The 10569-nt window shown below is 43.7% G+C and overlaps 1 protein-coding gene across 3 annotated transcripts; it reads right to left on the bottom strand.

The window, feature by feature from the left end:
* Window positions 1–3602: 3602 nt before the first annotated feature.
* Window positions 3603–8454, bottom strand: aurkaip1 (aurora kinase A interacting protein 1). 3 transcript variants are annotated; one of them, XM_006642011.3, is made up of 4 exons: window positions 8361–8454; window positions 6788–6900; window positions 5230–5699; window positions 3603–3997 (listed from the first exon to the last, which is right to left on the bottom strand). In XM_006642011.3, exons 2-4 carry the CDS (start codon window positions 6837–6839, stop codon window positions 3881–3883), a joined length of 639 nt encoding a protein of 212 aa, XP_006642074.1. In that variant the 5' UTR covers window positions 6840–6900; window positions 8361–8454; the 3' UTR covers window positions 3603–3880. The 3 variants fall into 3 exon arrangements, with proteins under 3 accessions (XP_006642074.1, XP_015192731.1, XP_015192732.1); XM_015337245.2 differs by having other exon boundaries at window positions 6788–6918; window positions 8361–8453; XM_015337246.2 differs by lacking the exon at window positions 8361–8454 and adding an exon at window positions 8039–8245.
* Window positions 8455–10569: the final 2115 nt, after the last annotated feature.

The raw sequence follows: 10569 nt of genomic DNA, 5'->3' as shown, positions 1-10569 counted from the left end.
CTGCTCGGAAACAGGCTGCACAACTGACTCATTGCCTTGATACGTGAAGCAATTATTATTACTTCTTAGTTTCGTCTTTATTATTATTATTATTATTATTATTATTATTATTCCCATCCAGGGCCATTGCTTGCTAGGATTCAACTCTGATCTGAATTGGATGTAGCAATTAGAAAATGGATGGATGATTGACTAATACTACTAATACAATCTGAGCACTTTAAGAAACCTAAGGTACTGTATGATAGCACAAATGTAATACACATTACACCAATAAAACCGAGAGTCAAATTAATATTAAAAGGTTGCGCCATGCTCTCACGTAATCAGTCACCTAATTCTGACAAACGCCGGCGCACTCCCACGACCTCAGTCAATCAGACACCAGCCCGATCCCATTCCCGAAAAACGACAGCGCACAATCTGATCGTCCTATCACATCTCTCGCGTCTCACCACACCTTCTATTGAAACCTTCCTCAACACGCACTTCACCGCTTGGTATTAAAGGTAGATATTAAATCAAGGGTTATTAAATTGCATAACAGACCCGTAAGGCTTCATTTAAAATATTATTTTGTTCTAATTTAGTTACAGTTATTATTTCCAGAATCTTACATACAATGGATGTGTACAGTTCTGGTCACTACGTTATAGAAAATATATTGCTGCTCTGAAATCAGTCCCTAGAAGAGCAAGCAGATATGTTCCAGGGCTGAAGGGAATGTCATGCTCCGACAGGCTGGAGGAACTGGGCCATTTTCCTTGAACTGAGAAGACCACGAGGGGACCCGATACAAGCATCCAAAACCCTCAGAGGCTCTGACAGTCAAGTGGATTTCTTCAGAACGAACCGTGAAACATGAACCAGGGGGTACAAGTGGAAACTGTGTGGAAGTGCATTGGAAACTGAGCACAGAAGGCACCGCTTCACCCAAAGGGTTGTGGGAGCGTGGAACAAGCTACCCAGCCATTTTGTTAAAGATGGATTGCCTGGCTTAGTTCCAGAAACGGCAGGATGAGATCCTTGGATCAATTATCTACGAACTTGCAAACTGGCTGGATGGGCCGAATAGCTTCCTCTCACTTGTGAACTCTATGTTCTTATTGACACCATCACCGAAATCAACAGCTGTCTGCTTGCATTCTGGAACATCTGCTCATCTGAGGTCGGCCACAGCGCAGAGCAGCATTTTCTGTCCCTGATGTGTTTCCTATTGCAGTGCGGGTCAGAAGTGAGGGAGGACTGCAGAGATAGCTGTGCTCCGATGTAAACAAGTTCTGGAAGGAGCAGCTTGTGTTTTGGGAAGACTGAGAGGGGACAGACAAAGCGTGGGAGGGAAGGATGTGCTGGAAAAGAGAGGGATAGGGAAGACGAGGCGTGTCCCTCATCCGAGTCCAGAGCTTTGGCAAGGAGCACCTCTGGGAGACACGGAGACAAAGACAGTGCCTAAAGGAGGAGGACTGGCACACAGTGACGAGCAGACAGACAAGGGGAAGGACTGGTAAACTGAGACAGACAGAGGCTGGGTACCATCACCACAGGCTAACCTGCCCTGAGGGCTGTGATGGTGTTTCAGCTTCCTACCAGCAGTTTACCCAAATACCGTGGTAAGGCTCTGAGCTTTCCACATCTGGTAACTGCACCAGGAGCAACAGCCAAGCCACAGCAATCCCAGACTGAAGCTACTGTATTTATAGGCCCAGGACACAGCAGGACACTCGCAGTGCAGGCTGCCGAGTCAGCTTGTACCGGCTCCCAGAAAACTCTAAGGAGAACAATAAGGACACTATTGGAACACTCAGGCCCCCGGCCAGCACGCATATTGGTGTTTAAGGGCTGGGCGGCGATGTGGTTTAAAAACATATCCCTCCTGCTGCCTTGGGCTTGGGTCACAGGTGGTTCGCAGCCCAGACACCGACTACGAGATAACATTAATCTCAAATCTCTTGGTTAATTGCACAATAAGATAAGATAATCCATTTTAAATGGGCAACTCAGAATGTAATAGTCACACAAATATCAAAGAAATATCATAAATCACTGCAGTTTTATAGTAAACATCATTAAAGTAGCCTCCCGGAATGAAAGTCAATGAACAGTCTTGCGTTAAACTGAACACAGTGTCCCATTAATCCATGTTAACAGGCTAGAACTGTAATGTGAGAGGCTTGGTATTTTCATTGAGAGAACACCAGACTATGTGAAAGGCAGAAATCTGTAACAAACCCCTCTCCAGAAGTGGTAAGATACTCTATAGATTATTTTAAACCACAGATACTTCAATGTGGCCTTAGAATTTGTAACACTAAAAGTGTTAGTTACTTTTCCAAGAAAGATTAAAAATATAACTAATGCATCAAGTGTTTTAATTGACTTGGTATTCCTTATTCTTTTTGACATTGTGAGTCCTGGAAGACATACAGTTTGTATCTGCAAATGTAATCTGGACCTGGTGCCACTTCAGACGTCCTTGCAGGACAGTCTTAATTATGGTCCCTGACTTCAGTCTCCCGTTATGATTCTAGCAAGTGATTACCTGCTGCCTCACAGCTCTGGGGTCCTGGGCTCTTCTTTATCTTCCTCCCACAGTCCAAACACATGCTGTCCTCATGAACTGGCATCTCTACAATCGCCCCTTCCAGTGCAAGTATGCATGTGCCCTACAATAGACTGGTGTCCTGTCCAGGGTATACCTGGCCATTGTCTGCAGTTTTAGGCCTATGTCTTCATGGAAAAATGGATGATTCTATCCACCCCAAGGGTAAAAATAAGTTACAGCATCATAAGCTTTATTTTGTAGAATGCTCCACTGTTGTGTAATTAACAATGTATATATATATATCTATGCTGGCATGTCAAAGTAAGCTTATAGAGCTTATACCAAAAATTGTGCAAGTAGTATGGATTTTCTTTACTGAAATCACTCTGCTGTTAATTGGCAACACTAAATTTTGTTGCGATATGCACACCTATCATTCTAGGTTCAAGGATACAAAGAGCAATTAATCCCTTACCCGCTTTTACTATTAAGCTAGCATGCCAATGATTACTCATGAGGTTTAGTGCTTCACACAGGTGGCATCCCTGCCCAAGTGCCCAGGGGCTAAGTGTGTTTCAGCAACTGGAGAGGCACTGTGCTGGTCTAGGCAGATACCGCAAAGCTGGACTCTGCTGTTCTGGGCTCCTTGGTTTGGCAGTGAAAGCCCTCATCTGGAACAATCCTCTTGGACACATAAGGGGAGGGGATATTCACTCATCTTGCTGACTTTGAACTGTGGGGCGAAATTGTGCTTTTGGTATTTCGATATGGTAAGCGAAACGATGGAAAAAATGAGCCCTCCAAGTTTATTCACAAGACAAATTATATTCACAAGCTTCAGGAAACTCTGCACCTTACTGCCACCTGGTGTGCCTATGCGAGCGTTGCACCATATGTAAAAGCACCACTTTGGCATGCTGACCGCTAATCCTGGCCACAGGTCACGACAGAGAAGAACCAGAAGAATTCAGGAAATTGTGAGGCCGCAGTCTGGCGAAGGATTGTGCATACTGAACAGCCTGCGAGCGAGGTCTGACAGAAGAGAGAAACTTAAATACAGTTCTGCAAGTGAAACAGGACCCCTTTTTATTAAATACAACATTCAGCAAACCAACAGCGTATCAGTAAGATGCCAGCTTTGGGTCAAGGGTTGTATCAGCGCCTTCCAACATGTTTGCATTCCTTTTTCCTGGTACTTCCTGATGCAGGTTCATGTTTGACATCTCTACTAAGATGGTCATGTAAGGCTGAGAGTCTGGCAGTCTAATTGCTCTGGCACTCTGAGCAGTTGCCCCCTCGCCTGGCTTATGTGGATCTTGTGTTTGTGGGGCACAGCAGTCACTCCCCCTTGCCCTGGTACTGCTTAATGTAGATCTTCGGAGTCGTCCATCCCTCGGGCGCCTTCTTCAGCCCCGCACGCACCCAGATCCTCTTCAGATCCCTCTCGAACCGCCCCTGGCGCAAAACGAGACAGACACTGAGCCAGGCAGAAGCGCAGTCCCCACCGCAGTCCCACGAGGCTGACGCAACACTACGATCAGAGCTAAACTCACCACGCTCAGACAGACTCACTCACTTCGCAAGGAGACAACACAACGGAGGACTGCAATCAGTACAGCCAATTAAAGCCAGTAAAAATCGCTTGTCCATGTTAGCTGTGATTTCTAGTCCTAGCGCTCAACACGGGGTTCAGTGAACCCAGTTATTTGATTTTCCAGCGAGTATTTCTAGCAGCCGGCAGTCATGTCACCCAGCAACTCATATCTGGCAACCCACTGAAGGCTAAGCAGGTGTGAGCCTGCTTAGCCTTAGTAAAACTAAGGTTGCTGCTGGAAGAGGTGTTAGTGGGGCCAGCAGGGGGCGCTCACCCTGCGGTCTGTGTGGGTCCTAATGTCTCAGTATAGTGACGGGGGACACTATACTGTAGAAAGGCGCCATCCTTCAGATGGGACGTAAAACTGAGGTCCTGACTTTCTGTGGTCATTAAAAATCCCAGGGTGTTTCACAAAAAGAGTAGAGGTGTAACCCTGGCATCCTGGCCAGATTTCCCATTGGCCTTAATCAATCATGGTCTCCTAATAATCCCACCTCTGAACTGACTTAATCACTCTGCTCTCCTCCCCACTGAGAGCTGATGTGTGGTGAGCGTTCTGGTGCACTTTGGCTGCTGTCACATCATCCAGGTGGGGCTACACATGTGTGGTGGTGGTGAAGGGGAGTCCCCATTACTGTAGAGCACTTTGAGTGGAGTGTCCAGAAAAGCGCTATGTAAGTGTAAGCAATTATTAATTATTATTATTATTATTATCATCCAGGTGGGGCTACACACTGGTTGTGGTGTAGGAGAGTTCCCATAAGAATATTATTATCATCATCATCATCGTAAACTATGTAAAAACTACATATAAAAAAACATGTGAAGCAGTCAATAATCAAAAAAGTGTTAAGCCCTGACAGGATCAAAAAGTGAAGTGGGAAGGCGCTCACCTAGTGTGCCAACGACATTGTTTGCATGTCTCAATCAGTAATCCTTCTAGGTTCTATGTGGATTCTCACCATCTCTTTATCTCTCCATGTCTGAGTTGCCTCACACTTTGGATCTCCCCCTCTCTGGATTTCCAGTTCTTTCCCTCCCACCGCGTCTATTCACTCGTGTTCTCTCAAGCGCTCAGTTCACGGATTCTGACCTGTTTCCTCTTCCTCCGGCCCTCGATCACCCTCCTCCGCAGGAACTTGGTGCGTTTTAGCAGCTTCTTGTACTTGTGTCGGTTCATCTTCCTGCGGCGGATCTCCAGGACGTTCTTGCAGCTCAATGGCCTTATGCCCTCATCTGCCCCTGGGGTGGGGTTTCCAGAGGGGGGCAGTGCCTTTGGCTCAGACTCACCAACTCCCTCCTCTAGGGGCTGGGGATCAGTGCTGCCGCCTAGTGATGGGAGGGAGTAGCGCAAGGACAGCCAGCTCTCCAGGGGGGACACTGCCAACTTTCGAGGGACAAGCAACTCTTCTAGTTCTGGGGAAAGGGTTATCCAGCGCTGGGGGGAGTGAGCGCTATCTACTGCAGCTTTACTGCTGTACCTTGCCCGGCCACAAGGGGGCAAGCGGCATGGAGGGTTCACTCCTTCTATGCCGCCAAACCTTCCAGGGATTTGTAAGCAACCTGGAAGGGTGATAAGTGAGAACAATTTCACACAGTGTGTCCAACATTTGGCAATCACAATATCCAAACTAAAACTACAGTATTTTTTTCTGCAGGCCTCCCAAGTGGCTCAAAAACAAAAGCACCCGCTCAAAGCTTGAGATGAGCTCTACGTTCCAGATATCGCTAGTTTTAGCAGGGGTTTTGTCACAAGCAGACTGTCACCAGGAGTCCTTGGGGTTCTGTGCACAATTAATATAGCACCATCACAGTCCGCAAGGGCTTTCCCCAGTGTTATCCTAACCTATGTAACCACAGGCCTGTGGGGAGATCAGTGAAAAATCCACCTCTCTTCCACCTGGTGCTGAAGCTACTGAACATAAGCTGCAAAAGATGAGCGACAGGACAGAGGTGTCTGCACTTCCCCAACTTCCCCATGCGGGTTCAAGGGTAGTTGCCATGAGTCATAAAACCAAAGAGGCCATAAAGACAAAATGGGCGATTCCACAGAGGGTGGATACACAAAAAGTGATTGGCTAACTTCCTCATTGAGTTTCTGATACAATTTGCCCTTTAATGACTGCAAAGAGAACTTTATCAAACTGTTGAGGCACTGCTGGTCTTCTGGGATTGCAAAAATATTCTACAATAAGGAACAAGTAAAGGTTTATTCCACGCTGAAAAGAGAAGGAAAGAAACACAACGTTTCAGCTGTGGAGCCTTCCATGGCTTGTGACACCCGAAGAAGGCTCCACAGCCGAAACGTTGTGCTTCTCTCCTTCTCTTTTCAGCATGGAATAAACCTTTACTTGTTCCTTTGCAGCCTACACATGCTGACACAGCTTGCCTACTTTATTCTACAATAAACCAAATGAGAAAAAACTGAAAAATAAGTATTTGTGGTTATAAACCTTGTAAGTTACTGCCTGAAAATGATTAATTCAGCTAATTACTTTGTACTTTTTCCACATTTTATTTATAACTGGAATTCCATTCACTAAAGACATAAACTCATCCCAGTGATTAAATGACGATATCATTCAGTGAGTGCAAGCAACTCCCACCTGTGGAACATGAGCAAGAATGCTTTCCGGTATCTCAGCGCTCACCTGACACCGTGCAGCTTGCTCTGAGACGCAGTGCCAACCTGGAAACAAACATCTTCTTGCCTGTTCGAAATCCTACAAGGTCATGAAAACCCCCAAGTTCATCCCACTGTCTCCTGAAACACACATTTACACTATTCAGACATATCGATCAGTTCAAAAATTACGTCATGTAAATTAAATGTCATGCTCCTTTTATTAAACTTTTTTATAGTATTAAAAATGCATACACAGTCATCAGTTTTCTGTATTCTGTAATGCTGCCTTTTTGCTTCATTGCACAATATAATTTTAATAAAGCACACAGTAAGACATTCAAGACGTACTGTAATGTACGTGTCTCATATTGTAAAGCAGTGACAGCAAACTCTACTCTATGCGGACCACAGTGGTCAGTATTGACAGTTGTTTCAGAAATCTGAACATTTAGAGCAGAGATCTCCAACCCTGTTTCTGGTGAACCTCAATCCAGTAAATCTCATTGGTCACCCTAAATCACCCCTTTCTACAGATCAGCAGTACTTGGAAAGTATAGTAAACTTAGCAAGTTGACTTGGACAAGATTTAATTTTCCAAATGAGCTCTCAATTATTTCATTTGAGTTACTCGGAGTACAGATAACAGGTGTCTTAAGTACGGATGAGTGAAGAAGACTCAAGTTGGGTTATTTTGCGGTTACTGGGGCAGGGCTGGAGTTGTCTAATTTACGAGTACTGGTACATACAAATCCGATAGCGCGGAGGTGATAAATCACAGTCTTGGAGTTCCAGTATTCCAGAGGTTTTAGAGACACCAGTAATAAGCAGCTACATAATTAAACCAGACAACCGGACTTGTATCTAAAATAATCAGTTAAACTAAACTGGAACGGAAGCCCGGAGCACAAGGCTTAACTAACCCTCGTGTACGTTGCTGTCGTCGGCCACCGTTGCAATAAACCGTCGCAGAATCCTAAATAGTCACGTTTTTAACGATGAATAAAACAAATACCCAAGTATCATTTGGGGATTATACAAATTACTTTCCAATTCAAATGCTGATGCAATCCACCGTTATAAATGTAGTACTTTGCGCTATTGTGTGTTACGCAAAAGACTTTTAAGTTCCCCATCGGAACCTGATTTCTTGCAGTTTTAGTTCAAAAGATAAAACACGTAAGTACTTCATCAAAGCAGGAGGGACAAGTTAGACGTGTCTGCGTAACATCATTTCGTTGAAACCGACTAGAAACCACACACTCACGGTAGCCTTTACCTGTTGTCGGGCACGAACCGTTGACGTATGGTACCGGCAACATAAATGAATTACATATTAATTAAGAGGAAAAGTCACAGCTCATTAAAGCTCAGTCATAAGCAAACGTACAAAACATCACAGTACTATACAAGGTACAAATGATCCATAAGCAACAACGTTACCGTATACCCACTAGTTACTTTCCGAGGTCAAATTAGAGAACATAACACTTCAATGCACAAACATGAACAGTGTTCAAGCTACAACTATTTTATAAATATATATTAGATGTTAACCCAGATTTAATTTAATAGAAAACGTCTAATTTTCTCCCACTTACCTTAAAAATACGCTTCTTCAATGTGACTCCAAGACTACACTTCCTGTCCTGACCATTTATTCTTCCCCGCTGGAAAGCCAGATTCTCCCACTCACTAAAACGTCCGGAAAGAAACGCGGGTTACTCAGCTAAGGTACCGATGAACAACGCAGCGAAATAATATTCAATGTGAATGAATAATGCATTTCTCTTCTCATTATGTGATAGATTAGAAATTGGACACAAAGCATGAAAATGGAACAGGATAAACGAGACAAGTTAGATGACATTATGAAATAAATTAAGTACATTAAATTGTATTCTCGAATCTCGCAGTAATTAAAAAGGGTGACAAAAATATATTAATCATTTTTATATAAAAGCTAAAAAACTTTGAATATTGATTGTGTCACGATCAACAAGGAAAGGGTAAATTTCAGGCAGAAGTCATGGGCTGTACGTTATTTCCGATTCAATGCCAGCATCTGGTTTTACAGCGTAATATTTATGTAGATACAAACTGAAAAAAAGACACAAGACTCACGTGGTTAGTTTGACCTCCATCTATTTTATTGGTGGAGAAAAATACATTTTATATGAATCAGCAGCAGAATGCACACTCCTGAGAGAGGACTGTGGATAATTTGGACCGCTTTTCACTGAAATTACTGCTTTTATCAGCTGGATTTTGTTTAGACACGATTTCTACCTCAGGGAGAAACATGGGAGAAAGAGCTGACAAGCATGTTTTTTTTTAAGTTTACCTGGATATCAAAATAATCTTTTCTTCTCTTCATCTATGTCTAAATCCCTGTTTTTTTTGTTGTTGTTGTTTTTTTGATGTTGTGAAGCCAGAAAGGCTTTCATCTTTTTCTTAAGGCACTAAGCTGGGACTTTGCTTTCTCTTTCTCCAAAGCCGGGCCTAGTTCTGCTGGGCAGGGCAACGTGAACAATGCTGGCTTGTGCAGACAGAAGCACTGTTGTCAAGTTGTAAATCTGCAGAGCTCCAGTTTGTCATCTGCAGACCCAGTGATTCCACACAATAGTAACGCTTTTGTTGCCTCTTCAGTGGAAAAAGATTTAACTTGATTTGAGAAGCAAACAGCTCTATATGTGTGGCTGCTGGAGCATAACAGTGACATAGACCATCAATAACAAATCACTTAAAAATACCCCCCTGGGAGCTCTCCCTGCAGGAGTGAATACAGAAGTGTGTTCAGGAAAGGAAGGCAGCATGGTGGCACAGTGGTTACCATTACTGCCTCACAATGCTGGGGCCCTGGGTTCAGTTCTGCGGTGCTATATATGTGGGGTTTGTATATTCCCCCCAGTTCACTTGGGTTTCCTCCCACAGTTCAGAGACATCCTGGTAGGTTAATTTGACAGTGACCTGTTTCTGGACTTAACGCATCTACACATCTACTGCTACATCTGTTCTCTTTCTTTTTCTTTTTCCCGTTTACAACCATTTTTTTGTGCAATATATGCCAGGGACCTGTGCAATACATTTATATTTATATCTATATTTTCATCTATATTTATATTCATATGTGTGATACGATTTTTCTGTGTACTGTTCTGTTCTAGTTTGTTCTTTGTGTGTCCGGACTGTGAGTAACTCTTGTATTGTATTGTATGTATTGTACTATTATTATATAATTCGTTACACTGTGTCTGTGTTGTGTGTGTTAAGCTGCTGCTGCACTGCAATTTCCCTCACGGGATCAATAAAGTATCTATCTAATTGTCTTCTGGGAAAACTGGCCCTGGCGTGAGTGTGTGTCCTGTCCAGGGTGTATCCTGCCTTGCACCCCGTTGCTTGCTGGGATAGGCTCTGGCACCCCCCACAACCATTAATTAGATGAGCAGTTCAGTAGATGGATGGAGGGACTCGGGAGAAGCTTGGTGTTGAAAACAATAGTTTGACATGGTCCCTGCATGTGAAGCTGGTTACATGTGGCAGGACACTTCTCTCACAGGACTGGATCACTTGCATTAGGAATTTGATTTTCCACATAGCCCAGATCTCACGTTATCCCGGCTTTGATCATAAGAGAACTTGAGAAATATCGCTTACCGCTCCTAGAGAAACTCAAGTGTCACTTCCTCTCACACAGTCAGTGGCCGGACTACGACGACGATGATTGCTTTAAAGTTATCCATAGACTGTACTATTATAACTTGAGTTTATTAAGGAAAACAATTAAGGAAAGCAACGTAAATAAGTCGC

This window comes from Lepisosteus oculatus, chromosome 25 (assembly GCF_040954835.1).
Source record: "Lepisosteus oculatus isolate fLepOcu1 chromosome 25, fLepOcu1.hap2, whole genome shotgun sequence".
Taxonomy (NCBI): domain Eukaryota; kingdom Metazoa; phylum Chordata; class Actinopteri; order Semionotiformes; family Lepisosteidae; genus Lepisosteus; species Lepisosteus oculatus.
Note: the sequence above shows the minus strand (reverse complement) of the source record. Positions and strands in the feature narration are given on the sequence as shown.

Bases quoted from the DNA above. Each gene is read 5' to 3' on its own strand.
- aurkaip1 (XM_006642011.3), bottom strand. From the start codon at position 6,839: ATGTTTGTTTCCAGGTTGGCACTGCGTCTCAGAGCAAGCTGCACGGTG. The intron at 5,700-6,787 runs GTGAGCGCTGAG...TCACCCTTCCAG, and splicing joins AGCAAGCTGCACGGTGTCAG to GTTGCTTACAAATCCCTGGA. The intron at 3,998-5,229 runs GTCAGAATCCGT...GTTTTGCGCCAG, and splicing joins GCCGGAGGAAGAGGAAACAG to GGGCGGTTCGAGAGGGATCT.